General features: G+C 37.5%; 2 protein-coding genes and 1 long non-coding RNA gene across 10 annotated transcripts; 2 read left to right on the forward strand and 1 right to left on the reverse strand.

Annotated features, from left to right (window-relative positions):
- Window positions 1-783: 783 nt before the first annotated feature.
- LOC126618340 (probable serine/threonine-protein kinase SIS8) lies at window positions 784-6014 on the reverse strand. Of its 4 annotated transcripts, XM_050286373.1 has the most exons (16): window positions 5603-6014; window positions 4691-5087; window positions 4482-4601; window positions 4228-4384; window positions 3808-4104; window positions 3595-3635; window positions 3441-3509; window positions 3247-3347; window positions 2906-2984; window positions 2491-2589; window positions 2336-2404; window positions 2117-2166; window positions 1657-1738; window positions 1443-1537; window positions 1230-1348; window positions 784-1041 (listed from the first exon to the last, which is right to left on the reverse strand). In XM_050286373.1, the coding sequence occupies exons 1-15, from the start codon at window positions 5899-5901 to the stop codon at window positions 1273-1275; spliced, it is 2031 nt and encodes a 676-aa protein (XP_050142330.1). In that variant the 5' UTR covers window positions 5902-6014; the 3' UTR covers window positions 784-1041; window positions 1230-1272. The 4 variants fall into 4 exon arrangements, with proteins under 4 accessions (XP_050142330.1, XP_050142329.1, XP_050142328.1 ...); XM_050286372.1 differs by having other exon boundaries at window positions 784-1038; window positions 3808-4384; XM_050286371.1 differs by having other exon boundaries at window positions 3808-4384.
- Window positions 6015-8079: 2065 nt separating this feature from the next.
- On the forward strand, window positions 8080-10164 carry LOC126618343 (uncharacterized). The gene is made up of 3 exons (XR_007621661.1): window positions 8080-8299; window positions 8383-8539; window positions 9269-10164. It is a non-coding gene; the product is annotated as an uncharacterized LOC126618343 (long non-coding RNA).
- Window positions 10165-10590: 426 nt separating this feature from the next.
- On the forward strand, window positions 10591-17315 carry LOC126618338 (protein HAPLESS 2). 5 transcript variants are annotated; one of them, XM_050286368.1, is made up of 18 exons: window positions 10591-11167; window positions 11270-11413; window positions 11502-11590; window positions 11888-11927; window positions 12812-12869; window positions 12968-13028; window positions 13577-13655; window positions 13974-14108; window positions 14221-14472; window positions 14821-14901; window positions 14985-15085; window positions 15340-15457; window positions 15734-15766; window positions 15848-15941; window positions 16025-16113; window positions 16261-16376; window positions 16570-16670; window positions 16748-17315. In XM_050286368.1, the coding sequence occupies exons 1-18, from the start codon at window positions 10961-10963 to the stop codon at window positions 16882-16884; spliced, it is 1935 nt and encodes a 644-aa protein (XP_050142325.1). In that variant the 5' UTR covers window positions 10591-10960; the 3' UTR covers window positions 16885-17315. The 5 variants fall into 5 exon arrangements, with proteins under 5 accessions (XP_050142325.1, XP_050142323.1, XP_050142324.1 ...); XM_050286366.1 differs by having other exon boundaries at window positions 10596-11167; window positions 16759-17315; XM_050286367.1 differs by having other exon boundaries at window positions 10598-11167; window positions 14278-14472; window positions 16759-17315.
- The last annotated feature ends 1299 nt before the right edge of the window (window positions 17316-18614 follow it).

The raw sequence follows: 18614 nt of genomic DNA on the forward strand, positions 1-18614 counted from the left end.
CATATTCAAGGATTTGTCGTTTTAGTGGTGTCAATCGAATCTAGAAGCTGTCTAGTGAAGCAATGCAGGTCCGTTCGATCTGGGTTTGAAAATGATTGTGGGATGGGAGGGGCGAAGCGGAGAAGTTGGTCATAGCCGTCTGCTCGATTTTGGGGTGTCTCGCCAAGGCCTTCTAAGGAAGGGTTTAATTGAGTTTAGTTGGGACAAGTCTCTTTAAAGCTAGTCATGATATATAAGAAACACATGACTGCACTAACATTTAGGGTGTCTGAAAAAAAAGTTTATTTTTTTCAATGCATAATAATCAGCGCCCATTAAATGAGTTTTTCAATGACAAGATTACTCCCACATATCTTACAAATTACAATCATTGACCCTAAATTATTGTCTTTTGACAATTATTATATCATATTAAATATCAGATCATTTTTAGTCATTTAGCATATTCAGAGCAATTTATACAAAAGTTTGCCAACACTCATACACTATTTGTTTTTTTTTTTTGTTAAAGCACATTTACAAAAAAAAAAAAATGTTTACCAAACACTCAAAAACTTTACTTTACAGTATTTATTCTCACCGCACAGAGAATTAGTTTTTTTTTTTTTTTTGTTTTAAACACAGCAATACCAAACTAGCCTTAGTCCAATCTAATCCAGTAAAAGCTAGTGAGGACAAACAAACACACCCTAAAGGTAATGTTGAGGAATTGGAGGTGTCCCAACAGTGGTGGAAGTGCAGAACTTCTCCAAATGAAAGGCCACCCACAAGGAGAACAAGACATGCACTTTGAACCTCATTTCGAACTAAGACTCATGCTCATATTCTCAACAAGTAAAAAGGGAAAGAAAAAAAAAAACTCTACACAATCTAATCTAATGAGCCTTATACTCATATTGTTATGGCGATGGTTGGTACATTAAATTTGAAAAATTTTCTTAATTTCACGAAGTCCATTATATTAAGAATACCTCATTGCATTTCGTCTTGGGTCTCGGTTTGCATTAGGACGGCTCCACTCCAGAAAAACGAGTCCATCTTCTAAAGAAAGATTGTAAAAGGAAATTCAGCACTACCCAACATATTCCTTTTATTTCTTCATGTTCCACTTTAAAAACATATGTATGCATTTGTAGGGCAGAGAAAAAAACAGACTATCTAAAGCAGTTGATGAAATTAATCTATTCGGAATTGTTTAGTATGAAATGGCTTAAAGGTGTTTGTCTGACCTAAACCATATTATAGTTATGATTCTGAGCTCCTCCTCACAGATCATGATGCAACTTTCTGGATTAGGCCCTTCATTCTCTGAATTATGTCTTCAAATGATGGACGTTGTTCCAGGCCGCTGATTGTTATTGGCAACAAAGAATGGTTTTAGTTTCAACACGTGAGTTCGAATTTCAGTAAACAAAATGAGCTAGCCAGCTGAATGTACTTACCTTTGCCAACAGTCTTCGATGATGGATACTACTTGGGGATCGAGGCCTTCTGGTATGTCTAATCTTCTATCCATGAAACCTACAATTCCAACCACCTTTCGTATGAAAGGAACAATTTTGAGTGAGATTAGAAGACCAAAAGGGAAAAGAGAATCAAAGTTTTTGTGTTGTTATATGCGCACAAGTGTGCTCACTGAGAAAAACAAGAGAGAACCTGTAAGGAATTGAGGTTATTCCATGGGACCGATTGAGTCATTAGTTCCCACAGGATGACACCGAAGCTAAACACATCTGACCTGTTTAAAGAGAAGACAACTCAATACATGGTAAAAGTTTGGACGTAAATGTCACCAAACGTTTGCTCAATAATGGAAAAAAACAAGGTATACAGGCTCGATTATTGTTACATAGTCAATTACAGTGCTATGACTGCTCAATCGCTACTTGGATGGGCTGCCATAAAATTCCAAGATCATATGATTCTATAATTTCAGAACTACAGCATAGCAGACATAATGTTCGATACAATTTTCATCTAATACAATGGTAACAGATGAATACATTTGATCCTATGTCTGAAGGATATCATATTCTACAAAAAATCCACATTTGACATAAAAGCTTCAAAAGGGAGGACATGCAAGACAAGTTATAGATCAGTTTTCAGAAATTACTTCTCATTAGATGGTTCGTTTCGAAGGACTTCAGGGGCCATCCACTGAGGCTGCATTTAGTAAAATAAAGACGTCAAAGTGAGATTATTACATAAAGGTGGTCATTGTAATCAACAGAGATTCAAAACATTCCACCAAGGTTTCTCAAATTTTTGTAAAGCATAACATATCCGTGAGCACATTCCGCAATTAGAAGGACCTTTAGAAGGAGACACTTACTGTTCCTCTCCCAGATTTTGCACTCAAGAAGGTTGCATTCTTCAACTTTGACAGATCAAAGTCTCCAACCTGACAGAAAAAAGACTACTCTAAGCAACTGGTGTATACTCCATCTCCTTGAATAAGTAGTGAGGCCATCGATCGATTTACATTACCTTGACAGTCCAATTCTTATCGACCAGCAGGTTAGACGATTTCAAATCTCTGTGAACTATAGGTGGATTTCTATGATGCAAGTAATTCATACCTCTAGCCTGTAATATAAGAGAATTTGTTATTCCATTGACAGCAGAAAGCCGGAAAGGCTTAAGTGAAAAATAACTGATTTGCGTGACTTTGCATATACAAATCATATACAACACTGCATAACCACTGTTAAATGTGAGCGTGACACCCTGATGTTAGTGACCAAAGTTGGATTTGTGCATGTTTCATGCATCTCTAATTCTTTGAAAGGATAACTTTTGTTGTAACGAAAATGTGAACACAAGCAACCGTGTGCAGACACAAAGAGAGAGAGAGAGAGAGAGAGAGAGAGAGAGAGAGAGAGAGAGAGTAGTATAGACGCACAACATCAAGAGCCATCACCAGCCGTCGTCTGATGTCTAATGTCTGATTGTTCTTGTGAAGTTGTTTAAAGAGACTTCCCCTGCCCAGACAAAATGAAATCAGTTTAATACTCGTCCATAATTGCCATATGATAAGGGGAGCAGTATCTTAGGATATCTGCATTTTATGGCTTGACCAGATTGGTTAAACCGTTAAGATACCATTCAGAATGATATCAACAGTACAAAATCAAAGGCCTGGTACCTAGTAGCACAACATGAAATAAACCAGCTTAGCAACAATGCGTGAACTCTTAATATCGCTCACTGACCAATCTTTGAAAGTAATATAGTTCCAATTACCTAGGTAAATACTCTGTGACGATGGCAAGGTGTTCTTGTGAGCACACAGCTCCCATAAACAACAAGACATTAGGATGTCGCAATCTTTTCATTATATCAATCTAAAGAAAGAAAAAAAAAGGGATTCTGGATCAGCTGCTTCCTTTCTCAAACAACAATACAAACAATACAAGTTAACTGAAAATTTATAGCACCTCCTTCTTGTAGTCTTGTAAAATCCCTTCACTGTATTCATTCTTAAAGTAAACCTTAATAGCAACATCCTAAACAAAACACACACAAAAAGAAATGTGAAATTATTGACTATTTGGGTAAAGATATTAAGGACATTTTGACATAGACATGTACCGATTCATTCCAGATTCCACGATAAACAATGGCACATGAGCCTGTGAGGCAAGAACAAACATGGATGTTTAGATACCGAAGATCCAGTCTCATGTACACTTCTTAAGAATTTCCACCTTTTAAATTAAAGATAGCTACTTGGGACAAACCACCCAGGCTTTTCAAATTTTGAGCAAAGGGCACTAGATTTAAAACACAAATAGACACATCTACCTTGTCCAATTGCATCTCCCAAATGCAAGTCATCCCACGAAATCTCACAATCTTCTCTGGAGTTAGAGTTGTTATCCCCTTTGCTCAAACAACTATCACTGCTGTCTAAATTTGGTAGTTGTTTACCATTTTGTCCATGCACTGAATCTTGAATGTCCAAAGTATTCAAGTAGCGTTCTTCAGGTTTTGGATCCTTTCCCTCCACTCGGTAGCGTAATCTTGGCAACAGATACCCCGGTCTGGGTGACCCAAAATCCGCATTGCGCTCCCTTGAAGAGGCTAAAACAGAACCCTCACCTGAAGGAATTGAGTTTTTGTGCCCATATGCATTTGGATGAGTTCTATTATCGTCATGAGAAGAATGGCCATTACCAGGTTTTTCTTCCTTACTGTCTGTATCAACAAAGCAGTGGCATGTACCTGATGCTTTTGACTTTCTTGGGGAATAAGTATCCTTAGTCACTTCATTTCTAAATAGAGAAGCACCAGTTCTACCACTTTGTTGAGAGCTTCTATCGTCTTGGTTTCCACCTTTGTTGGTTCCTATAGTACGCAGCTTTGACAAGAACTTTGCTGCCTGCAGCCATCTCACCAAAATAGTTAAGACACACTCTACAGGGAAATAAAAAGAAATGAAAACATAGAAACCATGATTTAGTACGACAGATACTCACCAGTTTACCAGGTTTCTCTAAGTCAGCATCTTCGGTTTGTATTGTAGAGTCCTCTCTGCCCTTGTTCATCGCACTTGAATTGCATACATCGTCTTCATTTCTTGATAGAAGTCTTGAGGCCTGATAAGTTCACCAGCGTAATAAGTAAAGCACAATTTCAGTTATCTGAACGAAATCAAAAGAATTGTGATTGTGTAGCACATAAGCACCAGATTAGAAACAGACGATGCAATCTGTGGCAATGGTGCAATAGGTGGCCGTGGGTGCCTTGATTGCCATCCTCTACATTGGACATTGGCATGATCCTTGAATGTTTTCATTTTTTCTGCTTGTAATCTATTAAACAATGCCGCGTCATTTGAAACGGTGACAATACCGACAAGCTCATTGTTCTCATACAACGGGGTTTTGGTTACCATCGCCATAAATATTTCTCCAGACCTCTTCTTAAGAGGGAACTGACCTGACCATGATAGCCCAATGCACAACTTTTCCATGATTCTCTTTAGAGGTGCAAAGTATTCCTCAGCAATGATGTTCTCAGAATCTCTCTGTCCAAGGACTTCATAGTCCTTCCATCCATAGAGATCCTCAGCCGCTCGATTCCTGAATTAATACGCGATGCAGTGTCAACGAATATCAAATTTTCGAGCAATTTGACTTCACATGGGATAGCATATGTTAGCTGCCATCTAAAGTGTCTACAATGAGGTTTCAGAAATGAATTCAACATGCATGAATCTTGACAAATTCAACTTCAGGGATACATAAACCCATCGGTCCACTACAACGTACATAACAGATGTCGAATTCTGTCCCAAAAGATCTCGGTGTAAATATTATATCAAACGCTTACAATATTCATTCGTGATTATCTAAAATCCTTGGATTAACCTCAAATTCTTTATCTCGAACCGATCATATGTTGTGGCATGTAAATATTTGCTAAGATAAACACAAATATGCACAAATATGCACAAATTTGTGAAGTTAAATTTATAAAATGAACTGTTTCATCCAATATCACATATACAGTGGCACCAACCTGTAACAGTGACACCGTAAAAACACATACAACTTCACGAAACAATCACAACGACGCAGTTCTAGCACTCGCGTACCAGTAATTGATCTCTCCGCTGGATGCTACGCAGACATAGACGGCGTGGCCTATGCTATCCAACACGGCTTTGTACGGGCTGCCGGAGAGGAAGAAACCGGGCACGTTGAACAGCGAACCCGGATACTCTGACGTCGGCATCTCAGCCTCCTCCTCTTGCTTCTCCTTCTCCTTCTCCTTCCTCCTCTGGTGGCAGAGTTGGTGGAGCTCAGCTCGGAGCCTGGCGTGGCTTGCCTCCAGGCTCCGGCACCGATCGAACAGAACTTGGTACAGTGTCTCCGGTTGGTCGTGGGCGGCCATCGACACCGATGCCGAGGTCTCGCGTAGGAAAACGGAGCGCAATGCGCATAGCTGCTAAATATAGCGGGTTGCTTCCCTCTTTTAGTTTCTGATCGTGCGAGCAGGTCTGCTCCAAATGCTCTGATATAATATTTTAATTATTTTTTAATTAGTTTAATACAAAAGTCTGTACTTGCAACTTGCAACTTGCAAGTTACTACGAAACAGATTGGTTGCTAACTTTGATGGCAATGATTTAATCTTGACCGTTGAGGTGTTGTTTGTGACTTGAAGCCTGAGTTCATCCACATCCACATTGTTTGCTTCCTTCCTTGTAGCTAGCACATATTAAATTATTAATGTCCACTTTTTGGATTTATATCTGGCTACATACAAGTTCAAACGTAAATCATAAAAGTACCATTAAGATTTATTTATAAAGAATCTCAACGTATTGTATTGCGACATAAATAACGAGATAAAATTATATTATGAAAATTGTTATTACTAAACTTTCTATATTTAAAAATATTAACACACTTGTAAGAAGTTCTAATAATAGTTTTCTTTATTAAATTGACAAAAAATGTTGTACAATTAAGATATCATGTTTAGGAGTGGGCATGCTGCGGTTCCACCCCTAAATTGTAATCGAAATCGGAAAATATCAACAGTTCGATTTGGCGTGGTTCCGTTTAAATTTATTACTAGAATCGTACGGTTCGGTCTACATTGGTTTCGATCAGAATCTTGCCAATTTACGGTTACGAGTACTAAATTATTTGAACATTAAATCATCATGCATTCACATACGTCTTCTAAAACAATTATATAAAGTTGCATACAACACAAATCCTTTTTAATACAAATGTCTTTGGTAGTGGCACCAAAAGTTAACAAAAAGAGACAATTAAAAGAAATATGCATTGGTCGGTCAGCAAACAAAAAAAATCAACAACTTAAGCAGCATCGGTCTCCTGATATTGGTTCCTTGATAATGGCAGCAACAACAACAACAACAACAAGCAAAAACATTTGAGGCTGGGTGGGCCCTAATTGGGATGGATTCACTAATTTGCAACTTGGTGAAACTAATTTTTCAACCTATTATACCATGACACATGAATATATATATATATATATATATAATTAATTTATTATTAATAAAACGATTCAGTTCGGTTTTGACCAGTTCTTGTTCCTTCGAAACCATAATCGATTTGAACTGGTCTGGTTTGGTTTTTTATTCAAAGTTGACTTTTCCGGTCAACACGGATCTTTTTGGTTTTTTTTTTTCATAAAGTTCGATGCGGTTTTGAGATTTGACGGTTTTTATGCCCACCCCTAATCATGTTGGTATAGCGTTGTCGTGATTGTGAAAAAACAAACATGTGTAATTACACCTAAGTAATTGTAATTGTGCCAACTTAGCTATGTCACTATACATATGCACACTTTTCAAAATTACAGAGTGATCATTTAATAATTATTTCGTTTTTTATTTTTATTTTTTTAAAAACTAAAAAATGAAATCTTATTTGGTATATATATATTTTTTAATATTATAGGTATTTTGACATCACATATAGGTGAAACTTCAATAATAACAATAAAATTTGGACCTGTGAAATTATATCGTTGCCCATCATTTTTTTTGTGTGATAAAAGACTAAGTTGTCTTTTTACCATTTTTTAATTGACAAAAGAGTTTCATTAATTAATAGAGATGATATATAAAAGCTAATCTTTTTAGTTTTTTTTTTTTTTTTCGTTTTTAAAATTTAACTTACATTTTAAAACTTTTTAACATATGATCTAGTGGTATTCCTCTTTACTTGTAAGTGAGATGTCTTATGTTCGATTCTTACCAAATGTGAATTTGAATCGCATTATCACAAGCTCATTATGAGGCTTAACCACTCTCCCACCCCTTAGCATAGATACTATCGTTTGTTAAAAAACAAAAAATCTTAATAAAAAAAATTTTATTAAAAAAATTAAAATGATTATCAAATGGTTGCACAATTGTGACAGCCCGTCCCAGAAATAAATTACAGATGGCGTGAAAAGACGATGTTGCCCTTGGACGTTGAATTTTTCGTGGTAAGTGTGTGTGGTTAAAATTATGGAAGTGGACCAAATAGGTAAGTTCCTATTAATTTGGAACCATTTGCAAGTGAGGAGATAATTGGTTTTGATTGGGTGTACAATTTTGGACCACACAACCCTATCATTTCTCTCTCACTCCCGTACCCTCTCTCTCTCTCATAGAACTCTCTCTCTCCTCCCTTTCGGTTTCTCTCTCTCCTTCGAACCGTACGGACAAATAACAAAACCCTTGCAAACTTCGCAGATCGAGGATTATAAAGTCACCATTGTGTTCGTGAGGACCCTACGAGCACATCCATACCCATTTCAGGTAAGAACTCGTTTGATATCACGTCGAAATCACGAGCACCGAATTAAGCACTGTTCACGAACTTTTTATTGGTTGGTTTTTAGGACGATCCAAGCTCACAGCGAGCTTTAGGAGGTTCCCACGAAGCTCAGAGTGCTTCGTTGCGTCGATTTGGACGTCGGGATCACGAAGTCCCAAGGTGATTGGTTTTTGGGAAATTGCTCCGTTGAGATTCAGACGTTTTTAAAGGTTTTTTTTAAGGTATGGACTTCTTCCTCTCTTGATTTAGAGCTTGTAGGAAGAAATTTAGGTCAAAATGGTGAAGAAATGGCCGAGAAAACCCGAGTTATAGGTTTACCCAGTTTCCGGCGCCGGTGGCACTGTTCCGGCGTCGCGAGGTTGAAGGTGATGCGCGTGGGCGCGCGTAGGTCCGTGCCACCCATGGCGCGTGGGGGCGCGTGCGACGCTAAAAAATTATTTTAAAAATTCCTCGACGTTCGTGATGTCGAGTAGGTCACTGTGGTATATTCATATACCCAATTTGAGCACCGTATGAGAAGTTATTAAGAATTGTTGGTTAGGTGCTTTAAATAACGTTTTATAGTTATTTCGCATATAGGTGAAAATGTGAATTGACGATCCGACCGTTGGATCGTCACCAAACTTTGATGCGTCGTAATACGTAATAATTGAGGATTATAGGAACTTACGGATTGGGAATCCGATTTACGGATCTTTCGGAATTGGAGTTGTAAGTCCATAATATAGAATGTTAACCGTCACTTGGTTTTGATAATTGTCGGAGATCCGACCGTTGGATGGTAAGGAAATTTTAGGATGTTGTTCTAGGGATATATTGTGGACCTCTGGAAGTTATGAATTGGAAATCTGAGTTGCAGATCTTCCGGATCGAACTATGTAGTGACGTGTTTTATATAAGTTATATTCTATTGATATGAATTCTGAGGTTGGATTTGATTATTGTTCTAGGCGCCGATCGTCATGACGCCTTGATGTGTTGTGCTAGGGAGTTGTAGGGCGAATTCCAGGTGAGTGGGCAGTTTTGTTTCATATTACCTATATACTACTGTTTTTCCCAGAAAATGCATTTATATGAAAATATGTTTTAAAATGCCATGCATGCAATTGATGAGATATTTGAATTGATAATTGATGCATATATATGTGAATTGACGCTGTGGATGCACATGTGAGTTTTTACATTATTCATACGATTTATTGATGTGAATTGTGTTGAGAGCTCATAACCTGCACCCCTGGTGTTAGTGCTTATATTATTCACCGTACCGCACGCTCACCTTGGATCCAAGTAGGTGTATGTCGTACAAACCATGAGAGGGTTCCGACATGCCAGTCGTACAGACCATTAGAGGGGTTCCGACTGGTAGGTGACCTTAGATTATGTGCACAGATGATTGATGAGAGAAGCACTAGAGCGTATTATTTCACCATCTTAGTCGTACAGACTACTATAGGTAGTTCCGACTTACGTGCAGTGTAGTGCCATACAGGTCACAGTTGGTGACTCCGGCAGGGCTGTACAGGTCACAGTTGGTGACTCCGGCTGGATGTGATATTGAGCTATAGAATCAGCCGTACAGGACCACTGTAGGGTCTCCGGTTGATTTATTATTTCACCTGATTTACATCGATGCATTCATATTATATTTTGGCATGGCATGACATATTCTTTCTGAAATGTTATGTTGATAGATCGTGAGCTGAGTTTTGATGATTTATATATTTATGTTTTTATAATAAATTTCTGGGAAAGTATACAGGTTTTACGGCGAGGGGTTAGAAATTATTTAAATGAAAGGTTTTCGAAAGGCTTTGTTTTGCTGACCCACTCAATTTTGTTTTGCGCCCCTCCAGGTTCAAGTTAGCAGAGCTTTGGTGCCCACGAGGAATCCAACGGTGTTCTGACAGAATTTACAAAAGTAGGATTCACCATCGGGTGTTATATCTTAGTAATTGTATTCTTTAAAGCTTTCGAACTGTGTAAATGGTTACGTCACTCTCACGTGACGGCCAGCATGCCTTCCTTCGGGATGGGGTGTGTCAACAATCATCTAAAACTACATTAATAAAACTCTCTTTGTCAACCAAAACAGGATGAAAAGACATCTTTGTCTTTTATCACAACAAAAAAATTAAGCACATTAACGTGTTTTCACAAACAAAATTTTGCTATTTTTTTTAAACCTCACATACATGTAAGTTTATTATCTCTAATTTAAAAAAATAAAAATAAAGAACAACCTCTCTCCCTCTCTTCCTCTCTTCCTCTCTCCTCACTCCTCACTCCTCACTCCTCACTCCCACATTATCTCTCATTCGCTTCCTCTCTCTTTCAATTTTGACGACCAAACTACAATATTTCACACCTTGTGTGTGGGCATATACTATACTATGCAAGAGCAGTAGAGCAAACGAGGCCGTTATGTTATGGTTCCCATCAAAATCGCTTCACTGATCCAGGGCCGTCGATCAAGATTTTGCAGATCCAAATCCAACCGTTTTTTTTTTTCAAAATGACGAAACCGTTTGTTTTAGTTTCAAAACCAAACCTCTACCCGCCCTCCCCAACCAACCCCCCACCAAAAAAACCGCCCTTCTCCTCCGTCTCCCCCTCTCACACACTCCCAAATCACAGAAACGATGTTAATCCAAGCGCTGAAATTAGGGCACGCAACCCTCCTCTTCCTCATCCTCATCTGCGTCGTCCATTTTCTCACTCCCAACGAAGTCGTTGCGGTTCAGATTCTTTCGAAATCGAAGCTCGAGAAGTGCGAGAAGAACTCCGATTCCGGAAACTTGAACTGCACCAAAAAGATCGTCCTCAACATGGCCGTTCCTAGCGGCGCGGTAAATAGAAAACCCTAATTTCATTTCCCCCTTTCTTTTCGGATTTTCAGTTTTTGAAATTCAAGTGTTGTAGTAACAGTGGATTCCTGTATGGATTCGCAGAGTGGCGGAGAGGCATCGATTGTTGCGGAAATTGTGGAGGTGGAGGAGAATTCGAGTCAGAAGATGCAGACTTTCCGGATACCGCCTGTTCTGACCGTGAACAAATCCGCAGCTTATGCCTTGTACGAGCTTACTTACATACGGGTTAGGAAGCCGAAATTTTATTGTTGAATTGGTAATTTGAATGCAATTTCAACGCATTTTGTGATTTTTTCTTGTGACATTTGAACAGGATGTCGCCTATAAACCCGAAGAGTATTATGTTAAAACCCGCAAATGCGAGCCAGATGCAGATGCCAAAGTTGTGAAGATATGTGAGAGGCAAACAATCTTTTAGCCTTTATTTTTTCCCACTCTTTTTTATTTGACAGTTATAAAATTTTCGTTCGAAAAAGAAAAATATTGTCTTTGGGTTTTGGTTGGTGTGAGTTAGTTGGGATTATGCATGATGTTAAAGTTAGGATTAGGCGTTGAATTTAAATTGTTTTAACTAAAATGTTGACTGAGAAGAAGATGTATTTTGTTTAGAGAGGGGGTATCTTGCACTTTTAGACAAATGTCGTTTTCTTTACCGTGCCTATAAACATGACCAGTGGACCTTTTTTGTTTGTTCTGTAGGTTACGAGATGAAAATGGTCACGTTGTTGAACACACTGAGGTATAATTTCTAAGATACTTTCAAAGTTATCACTTTTATGTGTACCAGTAGTATTTTTGAGTCTTTCGTAGCAGTTTATTTCTTTATTTGCTTCCTAAATGCCGGCTTGCAATTTTAACTGCAATATGTATGGTATGATCATACAACATTGTACTATGTAAACCTTAGGATTTGTATTGAATACCCACCTCAGTTTCAGTACATTGTCCTTCGAACATGTTCTTTGCTTTGATAGGCATGTGTTATGTGATGCTTTGATAAGTGAGGAATCACATGAAACTTACCCACTCGTATTAACATATTCGAACTGGACAGAAAAGATTTGATGAATTTCCTCATAATCAATGTTTTGATGTATCATAAAATTGTCCACAATATCTATGTAACAGTGATTTCAATGTCCATCAAGTGTCCAGAAAATTTATCTCTTAATCAGTTGTCACTGTCTCGTTATAGGGTTAATTGTTATGGATCCATACCCTGTGATTTTTCTTTCCTTTTATTCTTTCATTCCTTCCTATAGATCAGGGGATTTATAGCATCCTACATACACATATTTGGCCTTGTGGCATCAACGAGACAATTAAGTTGTCCATTCTTGATCCTTTCTCCATGTTCCCATACTATTGAAGTACATCCCATAACAATGTTTGTTCCATATGGTTATTTTCTGTGATTACTTACACTTTTGCTATTTAGCTTATGTTCTAAGGTCACTGACAGTTTGTAGTATATCGCCCTTGGTGAAATGGAATGCCATATGTCGTGAGTTATATGTTCTGTAGTCTATTGACACTTAATAGTTCTTATTTATCATATATTTTTTCTTTAATCAGTTTGTGATGTACACTCTTCTCCCATTATGTCTGTTTTATTCTCTGTAGCCAATATGCTGTCCTTGTGGGCCTCAGCGGAGGGTACCTTCATCATGCGGAAATGTTTGTACGTGCTTTTCAATTTGTTTCTTTTTTCTTGAACTGTACATGCATGATGCCTCTTACGGTCTTGTGGTATTGAATTTGCAACTTTCTCTTTGTTAGTTGACAAGTTGATGAAGGGAAAAGCCAATACTGCCCACTGTGTTCGTTTCCCGGGTGACTGGTAAGGTCCTTGCACTAAGTACTAAGTTCTTCACTGTACTTATGGTTTTTCTTGGACTGTTGATAATTGATTTTTGATAAGTTCTAGCAGATATGCCATAGCCCTCTGATATTTTTGAATATAGGTGAAATGAGGTGGGTGTATACTGCAATATATGAGGCTAGGTCATTTTTCTTGGTAGTAGAGTTGTAGTTGTGTAAAATTTTATTTGTTTCCATATTCCTTTTGTTTTCTTCGTAATATTGATACCATATTCATCATTTTTCATGAATCTGTGATATTTGATACATTTTTATTGTTAAGTGACCCGTCAATTATAAATCATATGAAGACACTTGATTTTTCTTTTTAGCTTGAACTAAGATTACTGAGAGTTCGAAATTATTTTACATGCAATAATTGTTTGTTTTGGCAACACAAGTGATGGAAGCTACAGAATATAAACAATTTCACATGGACAATATATTTCCTTTTTGATGTTCGTGTTTATTCATCCCGTAATTTCATTATTCAATAAGTGAATTTATTATTTATTTTAAACCATTTAGGTTCCATGTTTTTGCTATTGGACAGCGGTCAGTGGGATTCAGTGTTCTAATTCAGGTGAAGACAGGTTCTACAGTTTCGGTATGTTTCCTTTCCAAATGCATATACCATATCCATTTCTTGTAATATAAAGTCCTTGTTCATGCCATAAACAATTATTCATTGTAAATAACCTGATTTGATCTTGTACATGTGATTGAATCTTGTATTTTGGCTGTGGTGCTGAAAATTAGAGTTCGTTTAATGTTCATGCTGGACTTTATACAGTTTTCCGTTCCTTGTAGAACAAATTTCCCTATTCTCTTTTACTTGACAGTATTTCATCCTCTTATGTTGCTTATAGTAAGTGTACAATTTAATTTCATAACCAAGATTTATGTATACTTTATTTGCCACCAGGAAGTGCTTGTTGGTCCTGAAAACAGAACAGCCATATCCAATGATAATTTTTTACGAGTTAATCTTATTGGAGATTTTGTTGGTTACACAAATATACCATCATTGGAGGATTTCTACCTCGTAATCCCAAGGCAGGTATGCTTGCTGCACTGATGTAATTGTCATTAGCATCTGCTATGAGACTAGATAATATGAAAGTTCTTAGAAGTGATTAAGCTGGTCTATTAATTTTTTTTCTGAATTCCAGTTCTGCATCTTAGGATTTTCTTATATTGCTGAGAGTTTCCTCTTAATTTTGTGGAAGCCGGGCCCTGGTCAACCCCAGGATATGGGGAGGAACTTTTCTATGTGGATGCTGCTGGAAAGAGTTCGATTTTCTTTAGACGGTCTTGAATGTAACAAAATTGGTGTCAGTTATGAGGCTTTCAATGGGCAACCAAACTTTTGCTCTTCGCCGCTCTGGAGTTGCTTGCATAATCAAATATGGAATTACTGGGTGGTTTGTATATCCAGCCTGAAATCTCCATCTTTTCTGGCATATGCTCATAATTTTAGTCTTCTCTTATCGTTGTTAAATGGTATTTCTATAGGTACTAACTGGTATTGATATTCTTGGTATTTGTGTAAAATTGTTTTTCTCCAAAATGTGCATGAAAGTTGCATACTTGGTCTACTGGTCTTCACTTAAACAATGTTGAATTTATGTTCTATTGTAGATACTTATTAGGTAAGCAGGAGTTTCTTTCCTTCTGTATAATGAGATATTTCAGATAGTCTTGGTTATGTACTTGGTCTATAGTTATTTATAGTTGGTATGAAACTGGTGAAAATGTTCTTATTCTGACAGGCTGACCAGAACCGAATTCAAAGGAATCAGTTGCCACTTTATGGGGTGGAAGGAAGGTTTGAAAGGATAAACCAGCATCCAGTTATGTTTCAGCAATTTTAGAAGAACATTCACAAGGATTTATATAGTTTGGATTTACTTATCATTTTTCTGATCGTATGCAGAATGCCGGGACTCATTCGTTCTCCATAGGGGTCGCTGAAGTTATTAATACAAATCTCTTGATAGAATTAAGTGCTGACGATGTAGAATATGTCTACCAAAGGTTTGTACTTTTTTGGGCTATTCATTTTTCAAAGTTTTTATTATTTTCCTTAAACACTTTACCTTATTCTTTGTATGTTCTCTCTATCAGCATCTGTTTGCCTCTCAATGTACATATGAGGGAGGGTATTACACTGTTAATCCATTCATTAATGGCTTAAGTTTTTTGAATCTAGTGGTTGTCTGATGATAAAATGGTGTCTTCAACTTTGACATCTAAAACTAATCGCGGGCGGCTGTTGTATATATTTGTAGGAGTCCTGGGAAAATCTTAAGCATCAATGTCCCAACATTTGAGGCCCTTACTCAATTTGGAACTGCGACAATAACAACCACCAATACTGGTGAAGTGGAAGCATCGTATAGCTTAACGGTGTGCTTTTAATTTTCTTTATGTAGATCTTAAACTTGGTTGTGATTACTGCACATGAAGAAATTCATGTGTTATTTATTGGTCCTCTAAGTTCTATAATTTTTATTTTCTATTTGTTAAAAGGTTAAAAAAATCAAACACCATTGCTTATAAGAATTTGAGAGCATGCCCTACTACATCTACTTACAGCTTCAATGAAGTATTTTTGTCTACAACTTCAGTGAATGGCTGTTACAATATGCAGTTTCAGATCTGATGAATTTTCCCGTCTTGCAGTTTGATTGCTCTAGTGATGTCACCCTTATGGAGGTACGCTTTTCCCTAGTGCTCTTGTTCTTAGTTTTAAACGTGATCAATGACTATGTATTTATAAAGGATATTGTTTCGCAGGAACAATTCTTTATTATGAAGCCAAAAGAAATGTCAACCCGATCCTTCAAACTTTACCCACCAACTGATCAAGCTGCAAAGTACGTATGCGCGGGTAAGATGAGCAGCGGTTCACACAGATGATAGAATGGCCTAAACTTATAATGATAGGACTAACTTTTGGGTTTGAATGCACAGCTATTCTAAAGGACTCAGAATATAAAGAAGTAGATAGAGCCGAGTGCCAATTTTCTACAACATCTACCGTCCTGGATAATGGAACACAGGTTGAGTTGAATCAATATATGAGGCAGTTTAGGTCTAATATATCAGCATGTTCTTTTTTTGAAGCCTGAATACTTTTGAAGTAATATAAACCTTGTGGCTATTGATTCATATGCTTAATGAACCACTGGAGTCATTCATTTCGGCAGGGTAATCCCTTTAGTCCACCAAAGAATGGCACAGCCAGTTTTTTTGAATCTATGGAAAGTATTTGGAACAATCTGTGGAATGTTTTGGTGGATTTCGTCACTGGAAAAACTTGCAGGTACTTGCCTGATTCATTTTTGAACTTTGGTGTTCTCTAAATTCACGTTCTCAATTAATGGTTCTTTGATTGACTCCTTTTCTCTCCAACCTTTCAAACATGGATTGCATTATAACCGTCGTTAATTTCTATACATTTTAACAATCTTGTGATTTTTATGAAATCTCATTGATTTCTCTCTTTACGTGTGCAGAAGGAAATGCTCTGGATTCTTTGACTTCAGGTGCCACATACAGTACATATGCATGAGTTGGATTGTGATGTTTGGTCTACTCTTGGCAATTTTTCCAACAGGTAAACCTAATTTCTCAGTAAACTTACATATAAGCGTATGATTTTATAGATGCAATAAGCGCATGACATATTCTAAGTTGAGGTGCAGTGCTTGTGCTTCTGTGGCTTCTACACCAAAAGGGACTTTTTGATCCTATATACGATTGGTGGGAAGATCATTTTTGGGATGGTACTCAGCACAGCAAGGATTATCGAAAGCACAGAGTTGACGTAGACCGCCCACGCACTCATGCTCTTAAACATCATGGGCATGAAGCGACGCACCACAAGCATGGTTCTCACTATAAGCGAAGAAACATTCACCACGATTACAGGCATAACCAGCTTGAAAGAGGCAGCGATTATTACTACCATCTTCACCATGTCCATAAAGACAAGCACAAGCGTGGGCGAAGAAAGCATTCAAGTGTTATGCAGATAGTTGACGAAAGTCATGGATACCATGCCAAGAAAAAAGGAAGGAGAGCAACAAAAGACTATTGAAAGTGACAAGACACGACCAAGAGTGAATTTTTTAAGTACAAGGACTAAATTGACGCAACCTCGTACGGTAGATCTGTAAATAGTTACAGCACAATATATTTGTGAGAGAACACTTTTGTTTCCTCAACCAAATGTCAATAATTCACAACTAAATTGACTTCACATGCATTGAAATTCAACCAAATGTCAACCCAGAACCTTTTATTAACAAACGAACTTGAGGCTACTAGCATTCGGCTCTTGGAGCTGGGCGGTTTTTTTAATCTCCAAACTGCTCAAATGCTGAAAACTGCAAAGCTTTATGATTTGATCCACCACCCCTTCGCTCTCTTCCTCCGCTGAAAAAGGCTGACCGACGAACTCAGCCAATCTCTTCACATAAAGAACCGGCTCCTGCTTCATAGTCTCATACTTAAAGAATAATACTTTCTCAGGAGACTCCAATTCTTGCTTTCCAAAACCCTAGTACATGGTCCCAGAATGGTCCATAATCCGCGACGCCTTGGCAGAAAAGCTCGAATGCTTCTTCCAGTGAAAGGGGGTCCAATTCTTTAGCCCTATGTATGATAGAATATTCACTCAATACGCATCATCATCTTCTACATTCTCTCTGCAATTTTCCCAGAAATCCAAAGTATACAAACCTCCATTGAAGATCAGTAAACGTACGTAAACACTGACACCCGCTATCGGCTTATGCATTGACAACTATTTCTTTTCTGAGGAATTATTGAAATGTTCTTAGATAAGATTGAGTGAAGTTTTTGAAAATTGGGATATGTAATCAAATAAGTAGTTCTGAACCGATATAAGGTGGTGTTACGTTTCCCATATGATCGAAGTCTCAGAACTTACACTCACATCCCTTACTTTCGATTCCGTTGCGTTTGAAGTTTTTACACATTCATGCATACCGATCATTTAACATATATGGACTTGAATAAAAAAATAAGGTTTTTTTTTATTAGGGTTTATATATCGGGTCAGGTCGATAACAGTTAGACTTGTAAGTCACCCGTTAAGATAATGAATGAGTTTGGATCAAATCGCAAATCACCCGTTCAATTGTTAAGAGTAAAAGACAACTACGGTGACATCTAGCTAGTCTATTACATACACTCCCTATTCAATTTATTAATTTAGAGGCAGTCCAGAGGTTTCGACGGTGGCTGAGTGGCGTGTGAGCTCTCAAATGGACCTCTGCGTTCCACGGAACGGGGGTGTCAGTTCTGCAAACATTGTAGATCGAGCACAATATATAAATAATTGCAAAAGGATTAAACTACTAGTGCAGTACTGGATATATATATCACAGGGTACAGGCGCACAACCAAAATAAAAGAAAGACATGAACGGTTGGATAACTGATGAGTCCATATTATATCATATATTTTCAATGTAGGACATTCGATTTCTTCTAGAGCAAAAAGTGATCAAATGGATGAATTTTGGAGTGATTCC

Source organism: Malus sylvestris, chromosome 4 (genome assembly GCF_916048215.2).
Source record: "Malus sylvestris chromosome 4, drMalSylv7.2, whole genome shotgun sequence".
NCBI lineage: Eukaryota > Viridiplantae > Streptophyta > Magnoliopsida > Rosales > Rosaceae > Malus > Malus sylvestris.